The sequence below is a fragment of the Cyphomyrmex costatus genome, unplaced genomic scaffold (assembly GCF_001594065.2).
Source record: "Cyphomyrmex costatus isolate MS0001 unplaced genomic scaffold, Ccosl1.0 scaffold162, whole genome shotgun sequence".
Classification (NCBI taxonomy): Eukaryota; Metazoa; Arthropoda; class Insecta; order Hymenoptera; family Formicidae; genus Cyphomyrmex; species Cyphomyrmex costatus.
The window spans coordinates 66113-82033 of record NW_017275632.1 but is presented as its reverse complement, the minus strand read 5'-3'; the positions used below and the strand labels follow the sequence as shown (position 1 = coordinate 82033).

General features: G+C 32.8%; 3 protein-coding genes across 3 annotated transcripts; 1 reads left to right on the top strand and 2 right to left on the bottom strand.

Moving 5' to 3' along the window:
- Positions 1 to 9362: 9362 nt before the first annotated feature.
- Positions 9363 to 10250, bottom strand: LOC108771587 (uncharacterized). Its single transcript, XM_018536909.1, has 4 exons — positions 10176 to 10250; positions 9793 to 9898; positions 9516 to 9672; positions 9363 to 9370 (listed from the first exon to the last, which is right to left on the bottom strand). The coding sequence occupies exons 1-4, from the start codon at positions 10232 to 10234 to the stop codon at positions 9363 to 9365; spliced, it is 330 nt and encodes a 109-aa protein (XP_018392411.1). The 5' UTR covers positions 10235 to 10250.
- Positions 10251 to 11688: 1438 nt separating this feature from the next.
- On the top strand, positions 11689 to 13188 carry LOC108771604 (uncharacterized). Its single transcript, XM_018536929.1, has 4 exons — positions 11689 to 11857; positions 12074 to 12739; positions 12823 to 13007; positions 13098 to 13188. Exons 1-4 carry the CDS (start codon positions 11758 to 11760, stop codon positions 13137 to 13139), a joined length of 993 nt encoding a protein of 330 aa, XP_018392431.1. The 5' UTR covers positions 11689 to 11757; the 3' UTR covers positions 13140 to 13188.
- Positions 13189 to 13330: 142 nt separating this feature from the next.
- On the bottom strand, positions 13331 to 14957 carry mRpL4 (mitochondrial ribosomal protein L4). Its single transcript, XM_018536925.1, has 3 exons — positions 14652 to 14957; positions 14162 to 14570; positions 13331 to 13500 (listed from the first exon to the last, which is right to left on the bottom strand). The coding sequence occupies exons 1-3, from the start codon at positions 14955 to 14957 to the stop codon at positions 13358 to 13360; spliced, it is 858 nt and encodes a 285-aa protein (XP_018392427.1). The 3' UTR covers positions 13331 to 13357.
- Between the last annotated feature and the right edge of the window lie 964 nt (positions 14958 to 15921).

Genomic DNA, 15921 nt, shown 5'->3' with positions numbered 1-15921 from the left:
ACTAGCTGCGAGTGTCTATAACTTGATGTTCATCAAGAGTCTCTTCATTCTTGGCGATCAATACTGAACGAAAAAACGGTAGCAAATTTTATTTCAGTTCATACAGCTAAAATCTACTAAAATATGTTCGCAAATTGTATCGCTAAATCAAGAAATTGTGTCGAAATGAAGATTCAGTAATTATGAAGAAAAATAGTATTCTTCTCAAATTTTTAAAATATTTTAAAATTAAATACCTACTTGTTTAGATTGCTTTTACTGACTGATTTTATAATGGACATGTACACGAAAAGAACAATTTTTCAGTATCTAAAAATTTAGCTAATTACAGATCTGAAAATAATTTTATTGGACCATGAAAATAATTACATATAAACATCTCAAGCATGATGTGTAATACCTACTGTAAAAATTCGACATTTTTGAGATCAGTTTTACATAATATTATTTGGATTCATTTTCAGATCTATTGTATCTAGCTCAATTTTTAGATATTAAAATAAAATTGTTCTTTCCATATAACAATTACAAAGCATCAACAAGCTATACTAAATATGGAGATTGCCATTCAAGTCAAATTATTTGCATGTGTCCTCCTTTTTCGGTATTCTACGTTGCGTCCCCTCCTATAAAGCTGTCACATATAGGTATGGGTATATATAGCATTCTAATTTTTTCTTTTGTACTAGACTCTAATATCGAAGATAAAATCTACATATTTGCAATATTTTTCGTATTGATTATAACTACGAAATTGTTCGCATTGAGTTATTACGTTAAAAATGTTATCGATCTGTAGTGCGTCAGACTGTATAACTTTCCTTTCTCTTACACGATAATATTTTACATAAATTTTTTAGGACAAATATTTGCTTAGCATAAAGTAAAAAAAAAAGATAAATAAAAGTGGCAGTATTCGATAATAATTATTATTAATAAGTTTGAACAATGCACTTTCGACTCGAGTAGTGTGCCCGAGCGTTTCTTTTTTACGCTGACACAGTATTCAAACCGTGACATCGATTACAGGATTTAAATATTTTTCACACTCCAGAGATCAAGAAGATAGGAGAGTGGTTGGCTTCGTGCTCGGCAATAAGCTACAGCAACACTCGAAGATTTCAGATTATGTGTGTAACTTTAAACTGCTGACGCGTCTCTAAATATATAATATCTATAAACTTGAAATAGAATATAACAAGTAATAAAAAGAAAGAAACGGTCATTTTTTATTAGTGGCATGTTCTAAAGAAAAGAAAAGAGAACAGCCCAAAATGTAAAATATATGCGCGATGATATGATTTGAATTTTTTTCTCTTTTATTCTTTTATTGAGAAAATTGTAGCATTTAATTGCAATGAATGCGCGCGTTCTCTTATTCTTTTATACTCGCTGCGTGGCATTAAATATGATCGTTTCTTTATCGTATATTCTAGAGAAAATAGCAGTCTGATTTATTTTACTATATTATACGTACGCGCACACACACACACACACACACACACACACACTTTTACAAAAGTTATGATTTAAAATATAACAATAAGATCAACAGATATACGCACATATCTCTTTTCTATTCTAAATAGGAATTAATCTAATTTTTTAACCTGTTACAGTATATTTAGACGTTCAATAGAGAATATCCATTGAATATCTATAAAAAAATACAATTTTTAAAGTTTAAATACAACATACGCATTAAAACGTGTTGTATGTTTTCATAGGAAAGAGCAGTACGCGATGGCGGAAATGCACGACCGCATGATGACAGATGTGTCGTTAGCGGTGGACTTGCTACACTTCTCTCTCTCTCTCTCTCTCTCTCTCTCCTCCTATTTAGTCGCGTGCAAAGAAGGATAAGCAGCGGTGAGCATGAGGCGAACGATTGCGTAAAGTGTGGCGGCATTTAGCCCAACTAATTGCGCGAAAACCGCGGCGAAAGGGAGGACATGGTGCGCGCGCGCGTCGCATGTAACGATCCTTTGACACGCGACGCCGACTTGTTAGTAACGCACGCGGCTGACATATGTTGCCTTTCGATCGAGCAGCTTTCGGTTTTAATAAAATCTAAAAATTGTTCCAATACTTGCGCACCAGTTCATACATCTATCTGTTATATGCCTACGCGTGATATATTATTGTATTTTACGTGTAATAATATAATTATACAACGAAAAAAGCGAAACGCGTCTTTTATCTAAAACACACTATAATATTAAAAACAATATGACAGATATTATGAGTGACGTTTTAATGGCGTCGTTAGGTTTGTTCAAAACGAAGAACGCGGTTTTAAACTCATGGTATATATAATAGTACAATAAGTTAAAATGAAATAAATGATACATAATTTAATCTCTTATATCGCTGGAAATTTTTGCGACAAACATTGCTTCTTTCTTTGAACAGAAATATAATGAAAGAACGAATAAACATATTTAATCACGGTGCAAACGCGATAATTCAAAGAGTAATTTCATCCTCCTAATCTGTTAAAAAATATGGAAGAAAATGCGAAAACGATATAACAGATTAATCGGAAAATTGTCGTAGTGTGACCTCTCTTGTATCTCATGTGTACTATTAGCGAATGTGTCGAATGCATTAACGATTGCTAAACTTAGGATGCGATCTACTTAACACTGCTGCAAATGTTTTTAAACATTCTTTAATATGTGTATGTTTTTCTCTCTAGCATAATTTTGTTAAAATTGGAGACCTTGTGTATAAAAGCGCGACTGAAGCTCTACATATATTTATAATATAAGAGTAGCGCAAAAGAGTCTACATATTATTAATAAATATATTATAATAACCATATATATTTACATATATCATATATTAAAGAATTATTAAGCGCTTATTGGACAATAGATCAAATTTATTTAATTCACACACAAATTTATTAAATTAGACCCAAGCTCAAAATATTGAATAGAAAAACAGAATAGGAAAGTAGCCAATAGGAAGACGCGATAAACGGTAGATTCTGCCCGTCAGATAAAAAACATACGCTACTTTCTTAATTAATGGACAATTTGTTCTTAAAATTGTACAAAACCATTGAGAAATAATAATATATAAACGTTATCAATAATATTTGACTTGCTAATGTCATTATACAGAATCATTGTTTATTTTATGTTATTAAATATTTAAAAAAAATGACAAAATAGATGTTATGCTCGTTTGACGCTAGTATCAAAATATATATATATATATAGCAAAAGAAACATAATATCAACATAATATTTATTTATTACTACATTTTAAATATGATAAATTAAGTATAATCTAAATTAAAAATGTATAATTGAACAAGTTTTATTATAAATTTATCATTTATGTTCACTTAATTATTACATTAAATGTACATCACATATAATCACGCAGAGTATGTATACAGTCCATTTGATAAATGTTCTTGATTTTCTTCATTTTACGTAATAATATATTGTATCTAAATAAATGTTGCATGAGTCTCATGGCCATTGTATGTATGTATAAGAATAGTTTTAAAAAATATTAACTTTAAATAAATCACATAATAATTGTATGAATATTATATTAAATGTTGTTACATTTATACTGACTGAGTAGAAAAGGAAACGGTATGGTGTATTTACGGTCTTGTAGTATTTAGCGCGCGATCATTGCTTCGTCGTGTCCATAAGGCAAAAACAACGATCAGACGAGACGTCTTTGATCCTAAGAGCAATTCTCTCAAATCAACGAACCACCGTGAAAATGACCGCGCTTCTCCCCGCCTTAATGTCGCAAACAAAACGCCTCTCTATGGACTCGAAATGCTTTTCAATAGAATTTCTGCTCGCACGTTTGCATACCGCGGAGAGCAATAAGTATTCGGCCAAATGGATCGAAATGGCTCGATCATGCTTTTGTTTGTGATCACTCTTGAGACGAACTAGGACAAAGAAGTGCTTCGACATATTTTTGCTTTCATCAAATGTTTCTCCCTCTTCCCTATTCCCTTCTAACTGCGATCTCTTTCGTTCTTTTTTTCTATTTTGAAAATTATAAAAGCATTATTTTGGTAATATACTCTTGGCTCAAGCTAATTCTTATACATTTTTTTATTCTTTTGTGTTCATATAACTGCAATCTAATCTTGCATACAGTGGATATATAGATACATATGTACATGGTATGTACAGTTCATATCTGATAAAAAGATTGCAAAAGTGATATCCAAAAACCCATACAACATAGAAATTTGCTGCAACGTTGCAACACACATTGTGTATTGCAATACATTGTTGCAAAAACATTGTTTAAATGTACCAGGAACGAAAAAAAATTATTTAAAATCTACCATTTTTTATTAGCTGAATTCGGTAATAGCAAATCTGAGGTGTCGGAGTGCTCTTATATTATAGCATATGTCCCGTGCACTATAGAAAAAGAGCACTCTGATGCCTCAGATTTGCATTGCCGAATAACGCAGCTATTGTCAATTCAATATGGCACTCTGGAATTGTCACATCGTAACGACATTTGCTTCACATACATGAAAGATGTGCAATCTGAATATATATATCTTATGTAGAATTTAAAACCATATTATTTAATTATACCATTTAACCATGCTATGTATAATTATACATATATATTTATATTATATATAATACAATTCTTTTATAATTATGTCACTTTCTAACTGATAAGAAGAATAAAAATCTTATTATAACTAACTGACATAATTAATATTGTTATTCTTCAAAAAAAAGTTAAGTTTTCAAGAAAATGGCAAATAAATTATTTCTTAATGTAAACAAAACAAAAAATGATCTGTACTCAACGTTCTTTGTACTGATTCTGGGTGCTTTTCAGCAAGGACAGAATCAGATACTGTGTATAACACAGAGAATCGTTCCATCCTCGTTTAACGTAGGCAAACAACAAGAATGTAATGATTCACTGTGTTACACTGTGTCTGACTGCTGGAAAGCACCCTCTACTATTATAATTTTCTTTCATATTTTAAGTTTTGAATCTATGCATTTACTAATATACAGCCATGGTTTATAGAAGAGGAAAGAAAGATTGAGAAAGTAGACAAAAAGAAAAGAGAAGAAGGATGAATATATGTAATTGCTCCTCATCTTTTTTTAATGTTTCTAGATATCATATTCGTTTTAATACATAACTGTGCTATATTTATTAGTATACAGTGAGTTTATCTTATATTACAAATATAATTTACTAATTCTTCACATACACATTTTATAAATTATATCGTTTTAATCATTTTTTTTAAATTTAGCATTTTTATATAAACATCTATACATTTGTATGTACATTCTATATACACAGTAGTGACAGAAATAATAAGTACACTATAACTCATTTGTTGTTCTTTTTCAATTTGCAAACATATATGTTAATGCTAGGTCAGATTACCTTTTCAGTTGAATGTCGACACATTTGAAAAATATGCTTTATACAAATAATCTCAGTTGATCTCTAGAATTAAGTAAGTGCAGACATTTTTCGAAGAAAGTAATTTCGGATTGGCAGAAATAATAGGTACAATCTAGATTCATACTTATGCATGATATAATGCCCGTTGCCATACTGCATTGATTACACAAACATTTCTTAGAGAAAATCGTGTTAACGTTTTGAATCACCCGCCGATGAGCCCGGACCTCAATCCGATTGAACATGTCTGGGATATACTTGAGCGCCGATTGCGACGACATTATCCAAGAATACAAACATTAGAAGAATTAACGAATGCACTTCGTCAAGTTTGGCATCGAATTCCTCGAGTAGAGATCTAGCGGTGCATAAACATGCACCAACGTTTAAGAAACGTAATTTGTAATCGAGGCGGCAATACCTCGTATTAAAATTTAATGTTTTTATTTACACACACACACGCGCGTGCACACACGCACACATACATACACGCGCACACACAAACACAAGAAGCATAAAATCCGACTGTGCAACATTCACGTACGGTACGCTTCGGGTAACGCTAATGCCAGCGGTGTGATCGCATACTGCGATACAAGATTAATTTCAATACAGCGAATGCCGTCTTGCCCAAAATCGTAACTTCGAACATGAAGGACATTAGTTTAAAAATGTCGCGACTGTTTCGTATGAGTCTCGTGGAAATTAGTAGACCCTAAAGTGTAAAATTACGTGAATTATCCTCTGATAATTAACGTAATTATCTCAACTCTTTACTCTCTCTCTCTTTTGACCAGAATAGATCGAGTCGAATAGAAATGGATAATTGCCTCAGTTTTCAACTTCACCTTTCATTTAAGTTTTTACATAAAAAGCTTATCTGTGTCTAAAAATTGATAAAAGCACTTTAAGGAGAAAACATTGAACTTTTTTTTTGTTTTTTAAAAAAATGCTGTACGTCACTCCGTTCGTCTTTTATGAACAGTCAAAGTCAAAGGGACCATTTTTAATTCAATGTTGAATAACTCGGTGAAAAAAAAAATCGTACAACGTTCAGTAAAAACGAAATTAAAGGTAAAGATTCACTCTTTCCAATACTGCAAACCGCATTTTCGTGTAATTTTTATCTCATGCCATAGACATTTGTAAAGTTTGTGAAAAATTTTTAGATTTGACGGATATCCATTTGTGTCCGTATAACTCCGTAAAGTATCAGTCTTATTGAAATTTCAATTATAAGCTTCGAAAGTAGAGATTTCAAAATGCTTTTTTGAAAGTCTCATTTGGACCATTTTTGTAGAAGTTACACTCATTTAAAGTTTACCAATTTTTCGGAGGTGTGAGAGGTGATGCTTTAATTAATGCGAGTAGTGTATATTTGATATAAATTATAAGTATATCGCGCAAGTTTCACAATGTATTTTATGAAAGTTACATAGTTTCATTTGAATCAGAAGAATCACTTGAATCGTAATAACTTTTTGTTTGAAACGTTAACAATTTTCTTACTGTAGATGTAACGTCACCCTGTTGAATAGCTACTGAATTTTTAGATTTTTCCGAGATCTCTTTATTTTTCGATACATTAGTTTCCTCAATTATTCCCAAAGTATTTGATGGTTTTTGCACAGATGTGACTCGTATATCATTTATAAGAGGAGAAAAAGAAATATCTTTCCTCGTATCGCTGATTCTCAACTTAATATCGTTGTTAGATTTTTTATTAGCTAATCGTTTATTATTCATTTTGGCTTCTTTGTCGATTGATTTCAATTTAGTTCTTATATCGTTTGTCCGATTGTGCTTTTCAAGAGAAGAATTTGATAAGCCCAAATGTCTTTTACTGTACTTCTTTGCAATTGAATCATTAAAAGCTTCGTCTAAATTGACACGATCGTGACATCTATTGTGAATAGAAGAACTCGTCAACACTTTACAAGTAGATGAAGTGTAACTACTACTTTCTTCAGAATCTGAAGAGTTAAATATTTCTGTTTGGAAGGACATAATGTGAGTATTATCCTTACAATCTATCCTATTTTTTTTTATCGCTCCATTTGAGTGCTTTAAATTGTTATTACTTGTGTTTTTCTTACTATCAAAAAACGAACTTTTTTTCTCAGCTGTATTTGAATTATCAGTAACATTACTGTTGTCATTTTCACTTGAGGAAAACACAAATTTCCCTTTATTTCGAAGTAACTTTAAGGAGGTAATTCCCGTTTGCGTATTGTCATGTTCTTTCTTTCTTCTTATCGAACCAATGCCTCTTTGTACAGTATTTTCCGATGAACAAGTTACCGTATTTAAGTGCCTACTATAACTATATTTGTCTTTATCGCAAATAATCAACTTGGTTTGATCGTACAATTCTTTTTTAGCGATATTTGATTTGCCTGATATATTATCATCATCATCAGTTGACACTCTTGATCTTTTTCTGGGATGTTGTATCGATCGAACAAAATCATCTTCGTCTGATGATGTAGATGTTAAAATTGAATATTTACTACGGTTATTTTGGCTCTCTTTACTACAATCTTTGCGTCGAAATGTTTTATGCTGAAATTTAAACTGTGACTCAATCTTATCAGAAATTTGGCTTCCACGCTGTGTGACAATATCGTATGTATCTTTCTTAAATTTGGTATTGATTTTCGGTGAATAACTGTTACGAACTGGTCGAATAGCTACTTCATTTTTACAAGCCAAAATTTGAGAAATTTTCCTAATTTTAGGCTCTTGTTTATGCTTAGTTTGCAATCCTGTATTCTGCAAAATCTTTTTATTGGAAAAAATATTCATATTTGTAACATTGCTGTTTTCCTTAAGGCATATATTGTAGGCAGGTAAGCGTTCCAATACAACTCTGATTTCTCGAAGTTTCATATTGTCTTTCTTAGTTGTTTCTTTTTCCCAATGAGCAGCATTACTTTTATTTAAGACTTGCATTTCCGTCATTGTACTTGTGTACTTTTTTACTGGTAAAAATGGCAATCGTTCCAATACAATTTTAATTTCTCGTAGTTTTACGTTATTTATATCACTAATCTCTGTAATCATTTCACTGGAAATACGACCAGATTCTCCTTTTTCTTTTCCTTTGAGCTTCTTGGAATCAAGAATCCTTTTAGCAGAAAATGACCGTTTATTTTTGTCTTTACAAGTTGAAAATGATTCTCTCCTAATTGTAACATCAAGATCTAAAGCAGGATGTAAACTTTGTGTTATTCGAGATAATCTATTTGTACTATGCGTTTCGGTTAGTATTAGATCTACAGGGGAATTCCTATTTGTATATAATTTCTTACGGCGGGGAGCTGTCAAATTCATGTTTTTCGTAATATTTTCATGCATGGCATATTCTGATACTTGTTTCTCGTGAAAATCCATTACTAGCGCTTTATCTTGATCTAAATCTGACACATTATTTGTATCATGTGCGATCAATTGTTGCGACGTTTTATCGAATTGCCGAAAAACAGACGCAATATTATCTACAGTTTGTACATTAAAATTTTTTTTTATAGTATTAGGCTCATTGGTTTTATCTGTTTCTTCACAAGATAAACTCTGTGAATATGTATTAGATTGTATTGCATTAGAAGATACGTTTGCAACCTTATTATCCATTTCTGCCATCATATATTCTATTGACATTGAATGCTGTTTGGTATCTAAAATATCAACATTAATATTGTTATTGTCAGTATGTATTATCGTACAATCAATTCTAATAGTTTCCACAGATTTAATCTTACCATTGGATGGAAATCCTCCATTTTTAACAGCAACTTCCTTTAGGGATTGATTATCTTGTTTCTTTAGGGATTCAACACATTTCGCACCTTTTATAATAGCTATAGTATCTACTTTCTTTGTAATATTTGCATTGGATAGAATATAAGCTGCAGTATCTATAGAACTGCAAGACGAGTTATTTTTGCATTCTTGCTTATTTGCATTTGTGACTGGAGATACTAATGGAGATGTAATTTCTTTTTCGCTTAGAGATGAACATGCTTCAGATAATTCATTCTCATATGGAAGTATCTTATAGGGAGAATTACCAGTATTTATCCAATATTGTATAAAAATTGCTGGTTTAGGCATATATACTCGTTGTTCACAGCTATATTCTTCTTCGCTAACTACTTTTTCTTTTTCGTTTTCTTCATCTTCTTCAAGTTCTAAAGTATAAATATTTATCTCTTTATCATCAGACATCTGAAAATAAAATAAACATTTTTTGCAACATACCAAACATGTATCGCAAGATAGTAAGAGTAACAAAAGTTTTTAAACTTTTTTTTAATAAACACATTTAATAAAGAAAATAAATTATACCTCCTTGGAATATTTATCCAACAAATTATCCCAAATTTTCTTTCGAACTTTCAAAAGTTCTTCCGATATTTGAAGATTAAAGGCACTGCTCTTTGTTCTCGTAATTCTACACATAACATGAATCTATAATGTATTTATGTGTGAGAAATAATTATAGAAAATACCCCAGAAAGGGTTACAGCCGTATCTTTGACCATTGCCAATGTTTTGTGAACCTTGCTGTTTACTTCATCATCAAGGCAACTGGCGAGTACATTGATAAGTACTCAACTACTCAGTTCCGCATCAATGCGTAAACCTTCTAGTATTTTTGAAGAAAATACCGTGAAAGGCTCAAAAGCGTTTATAGAAGACGTACATTATATAGATACAAATTGATTTACCTTTCAATACCTTGAAAATAAGACTGCGAAAGAAAATCACTATTACTGCTTTTATTCATTATGCAACTTTTTATTAGTTATTTTACGTCAACGCGTCAGAAACGTCAAATAACTTATACAATTTATAAACAAATTCATAAATTTGGTCTGACATCCGAGAACCCATGGAATCAGGCATTGAGTGCGTTCAGCCACGTTCAGCGAACTCAACACTTCAATAGTTGAGTGAGCTTGCTGTTAAGTCCAAAACACATGAAATACATAAAGGTCGCAGCACACTTTTGCATTACGCATAAACCATATACATAAAGAATTTGATTCGTTCATTGACTCATGCATAAGAAAATGGGCCAATGAAATTCCTTATGCACATGCTTTATGCGTTATGCAAAAGTGTGTGTTTTTCGCCTTTATAGGCCCATCGCACATGAAATGCATAACTGGGGGTCTATTCTTGAAAAGAAACGTATACGAAAAATTAGGAAAATACTATAGTATACGTTACGTATACTATAGTATTTCCCTAGACTTTCGTATACGTTTCTTTTCAAGAATAGAGCCCCTGTGCATAAGCATAACATAAGACCGCTGGACCAATGAGCATCCAGCATAAAGACGCCATATTGATTAACATAAGATGCTCATGCTTATGCACAGTTATGCATTTCATCTGCGATAAGCGGGGAGCACAGACTTTTGCATAACGCATAATATATAGTGGATAAGAGAAACAACCAATCTGAATCCCTCCTTTCCTTCCACTTCACGGAAAAGAAGAACTTTGATTGGCTAATTCTTTTATGCACTATGCATTATGCAAAAGTTTGTGTCTGGGGGGGCCTATTCTGTACACGCTTACCGACAACTGTCGGTGTCGTTAAGTAGCGATAACCAATTGTTCTAGGAGAAAAGTGTAATTCTTATTGGCTATCGCGACTTAACGACACCGACAACTGTCGGTAAGCGTGTACAGAATAGGCCCCCCAGGGGTCATGAAACTTTTTCCTTCGGATAAAAAGTGAAAAGTGAAAAATTTAATGGTAAATTAACTTTAATGGTAAAAATTTACACTTTTTACTTTTCATTCTAGGGAAAAAGTTTCATGATCGATATCCTGGGCTAAAGCCTTGTGTCCACGATGCTAGAAATCGGTCCGAGATCTCGGATGAAGGAAGAATTAACAAATCACATTTGAACAATTTGGTCACATGCCAATGGAATTGGTCACGTGACCAATATGATTGGTCAATTCTTCCTTCATCCGAGAACTCGGTCCAAGTTCTAGCATCGTGGACACAAGGCTTAATAGGCCTTAAAAGTTGCCATATTAATTGACATAAGATGCTCATTGGTCTAGCGGCAGAGAGAAACCTGAGAGCAGCCATGGCGGCCTTTTTCTTGTAATGCTTTACACTAGCGGCACCAACGTCCATTTTCGAGCTGTTTGATCATCTTCTTTTTCATTCTTTTTACTCCGTGATCTCAGGTTTTTTCCTCTGATGATAGTATTAACGTTTCTCTTATTTAAAAAGGTGAAGGCTGTCGTATACCATCCCTTAAGTTTCTTCAAATTAATGCGATCATGTCAGAAATTAAAGATGATCCGCGAGAAGTTCTCGTTCTTCTGAATTCGTTAGGATTCGTCGGCATCACTGCGATTCAACTAAAAGCTTTTATGAAAGGTCAGTGCAACACGCTTACAATACTTGATTTTTTTTATTTCCTTCTGTAACACACTGTGTATTTTATTTTATACAATAATAATAATTATTGTTATTACCACGTAATCGATACACATTTGTTTGTGTTATTTTTCCTTTCTATTATTTTGCTATAAAATCAATGTGTTTACTTTGTTGCAAAACAGTTGAGATTTTACTACACATTTTTCTTTCTAGATTTGAAAATATACAGAAAGGTAAGAGAACGTGAAAAGCAGCAACGAAAAGAAGAGATTACAACGAAAATAATTAACAAACAACAGACTCTGCTCAGGACAGCTTATAGATCACATCATGACACTACAGATTATTCCTTGAGTAATTCTCCTCAACGTAACGTTCCTCCTGAAAATTCACTTGATGATGATGAGTCAGTGGTAAAAGTTCGAATAAGATGTATCTCTAAGGAGGATGATATACAAAAACAAAGATGCTCCAAAGCAAACGTGACAAAATCAGATGATAAATTGTTACAAATAAATTGTAATAAGCAAGATACTATTGAAGTAACTGAATCTAATAGAATTTATTGTGAACAGAATTATTCTAATACTAAATCTTATCCAGTTATTAAAAGTTCAAAAAGTAAAGACGTACAAGATATTTCCAAATGTTTGATAAAAAATAGTCATTTGGCAGAAAGATGTAAGCAAAATTTAAAAATAGACGAACAAATAAAACCACTGGCTTTAATACAAGAACAATTATCGAGCGCACCAGTTTTATCAAATTATGTAAGCCGGTCAGAATCAAAGAGTGTTACATCAGATCCAACTGGAAACATTCGTACACAAAGTACCTTATCTACAAGGTCATCTGGTATTAATTCTGGACCTAAATCATGTAAGTTGTGCAAAATTTACATATATAATTTGTTAAAATTTTTAAGGATTTTACATTTTTATATCCGAGCTATTTATATACAGTTATTCGACCATGGAGGTTACAATCCGAGGTACAGAAAAGTATCACCAAGAGATGTGATCCTGTTGCTCTTTATCAAAAGTATCAACAAGAATGGAAGCGGATATCTTTTCCTGGAGAAGCAAAGCATTCAAAAGTAAGATGGGCTGTGCGAGAAAAGATGCTTGGTACAGATCCACATCCTATGGTAAGATTTGTAAACTGTCACAATGTCAGTACATATCTTGAATGTATGTGCTAAAATTTTTTTTGTAAAATTTATATCGTTTAATTTTAGCCAGTTTCAAAAATGTCATTGCCAATATTAAAGAGGAAATGACAGATGTGATAACGAATTGTTTCAAAAGAAGGAATGTGTACACTATAGAAAATTGATTCGATAAATAATATGACAATAATTAAACTGTTTTACTTTAATATTGTTTTAATGATTTAATTTGTAAAGTTATATTTAAAAATGTACATACAATGCAATCTGTATATATAAGTAATAATACACATATATGCGTTTCTAATTTCATCAAATATTGTTCCTCATTATTGATCAAGTCTAAATGGATGCAATAATTTATTACTGTCTGTCCTATGTAAATGATAAAGCAATTTTTTTTCTATTAATCTGGCTGCTTTTTCCGTAAGTACCAAAGTGTTGTGTTTCAGCATACTGTACACGTTCAAACCTACATACATAAAAAAAATAACTGTGAAGTTTTAATATGACACATAAATATTGTGAAATATAATTGAGTCATTAAGAATCTTTAAAGAAGACTGTAATAAGCATCTCCTTTACTAATTAAAAAATCATTCATTTTGATTAATTAATTTGAACATTGAATTCAATAAGTCTAGATGTAAGTCTTAAAATGTATTGGGAGTAAACTCACTTTCATTGAAATTGTAAGATGTATTTATATGCAAAGACGAAATCCTAGGATATTTAAATAATTTATTCACTTTTTTATACTGAGTCACTAAACTCATTGCTCAAGAATATTTAACTTAATCTATGTAAATTTTTATATAATGTGATTTGTATTTAGATTTGTTCAATATACACACAGGATGTCCTCCGAGAGTTTCTTCCAATTTTTTGTAAAGTTGATAGTATTTGAGAAAAAAATTATTGAAGACCAATATTCGGCTATCTTTAAAAAAAATGAATATCTCGTTAACCATTGCAAAACTTGCAAAATGATGGAGGACTTTTCAATTCAGTTTAGTCTGCTCTATCGACACAAAAGTAATTGGAAGAAACTCTCGGGACACCCTGTACATATCAGAATAATGTATATATCAAAATAATAAGAAAATTTATGCAAGTTGTATAAATATACTTACCATAAACAGGCATCATATTGACATGCTTAATCTGATCAGTAGCTAGTGTAATATTTTTAGGCATAATATCATAGCTGTCTATAAAAAGAACAGATGGTCCCCAATTTCTCTCCTCAATTAATTGCTCTATATAGGACGATTCCGATGATGGAATTTCCAATTCATCGACTATATGTAGATCATCTTGAGCGAGTTTTACTGATAATGTTGCCGTAAGACCTGCTACACGAGTGTAAAATGGTAACATGTAAAAGTGTGGCGTTGGAGAACGAGGACCATGTGCTACTCCACCACCTCTCCACAATGGTGAACGTATACTTCCATGGCGAGCTCGTCCTGTTCCTTTCTGTGGCCAAGGTTTTCTACCGCCACCTCGAACTTCAGCACGCGTTTTTGTATGCGCATAAGACTGTAAACAAAAAATAAATATATATATAAAAGTTTGTATACTTCACACAAATATAATTACATTTAAGCACAATAGACTTACAACCCAGCGGTACATTCTTTGCCATCTTACATTCTGGTGAATGATATCAATACGGGGTGCAGCAGCATAGATGTGTGGGTGTAAAGTAACTAAACCCAATTTCTTTTCCTCTACAGTATTTAAATTCTCTAGCCACACTTGCCGAGGCTTTTGATAGAAATTATTTTCGTCATCGTATTGTATCTCAGATATAATTGGAACGATATCTTCAACTTTTACTTGATTTTCTACAGTCGTGCAATATTTCAACGGAGGACACGTACCTCTTTGTAATTTGCCAACAATTCTTCGAAATAGCATCGACATATTGTCAAGAAAGGTATATTTTTTATTTCAGCACTAAACTCTTGCTTTTGTTATTATTTAGAATACGGGTTCCACCACGAATCTTCTTCTTCTTCTTTGGTTGGCCCGGCAGCATAAAACAAGCTGGTACTGGGCCACTGAGGTCTGCGTTACTTCCACCACGAATCTTCTTCTTCTTCTTTGGTTGGCCCGGCAGCACAAAACAAGCTGGTACTGGGCCACTGAGGTCTGCGTTTTAGCGTATAAAATGGAGTCGATGCATGTATACGGTAAGTCTGAGTCTAGTGTGTGAATGTGATGCTATTTTCTGTCCATCCAGACGCCTGCTGCCGCCTGACGGTGGTCGCGCGCCATAGGAGAGGAGGGAATTTCAAAAGAAAAATTCGCTAGCTTTCATGAAAGCTAGGAGGAGTCTTATTAGCGTGAGAAAGGGATGGGAAAGGAAAGGGAAGATATCTACAGGGGGAGTGTCTTGAGATAAGTATTTTCGGAGTTGGAGGGCCTTTTGTTCAAAGAGAGGGCATTCAAATGTGACATGGTTGATCGTTTGTTTTATTGGACTCCACCACGAATCTTGACGAAAATATACTCATTCGGTGCGTTTTTGCATGAAACGAAAAAATGGGTGAGTTCATTTCACTACGTTCAGCAGAGACTTATGAGCGAGTTCAAGACAGAGAGTCCTAGGGTGCGTTCCGAGTTCCGAATAAAGCGCGTAGACTGCATAGAAAGTCGTTCCGCTTTAAGCGGGGAGCACAGACTCTTGCATAACGCATAAACCATATACATAAAGAATTTGATTGGTCCATTTATTCATGCATAAGAAAATGGGCCAATGAAATTCCTTATGCACATGCTTTATGCGAAAGTGTGTGTTGGGGCTCTTAACTATTGCGCGCTTCGAGAGTACTTGAATTCTTAGCACTCCACTCAGCGAGTCAGCGCAATTAGGCGAGTTCAAGAG

Excerpts from the sequence above, each read along its gene's own strand:
- LOC108771604 (XM_018536929.1), top strand. The coding sequence starts at position 11,758 with ATGTCAGAAATTAAAGATGATCCGCGAGAAGTTCTCGTTCTTCTGAAT. Across the intron at positions 11,858-12,073 it reads ACTAAAAGCTTTTATGAAAG|ATTTGAAAATATACAGAAAG; the intron begins GTCAGTGCAACA and ends TTTTCTTTCTAG. Across the intron at positions 12,740-12,822 it reads TAATTCTGGACCTAAATCAT|TTATTCGACCATGGAGGTTA; the intron begins GTAAGTTGTGCA and ends ATTTATATACAG.
- LOC108771587 (XM_018536909.1), bottom strand. The coding sequence starts at position 10,234 with ATGAATAAAAGCAGTAATAGTGATTTTCTTTCGCAGTCTTATTTTCAA. Across the intron at positions 9,899-10,175 it reads TATTTTCAAGGTATTGAAAG|AATTACGAGAACAAAGAGCA; the intron begins GTAAATCAATTT and ends TGTTATGTGTAG. Across the intron at positions 9,673-9,792 it reads TGGATAAATATTCCAAGGAG|ATGTCTGATGATAAAGAGAT; the intron begins GTATAATTTATT and ends TTTTATTTTCAG.
- mRpL4 (XM_018536925.1), bottom strand. The coding sequence starts at position 14,957 with ATGTCGATGCTATTTCGAAGAATTGTTGGCAAATTACAAAGAGGTACG. Across the intron at positions 14,571-14,651 it reads AAAGAATGTACCGCTGGGTT|TCTTATGCGCATACAAAAAC; the intron begins GTAAGTCTATTG and ends TTTTGTTTACAG. Across the intron at positions 13,501-14,161 it reads CAATATGATGCCTGTTTATG|GTTTGAACGTGTACAGTATG; the intron begins GTAAGTATATTT and ends TTATGTATGTAG.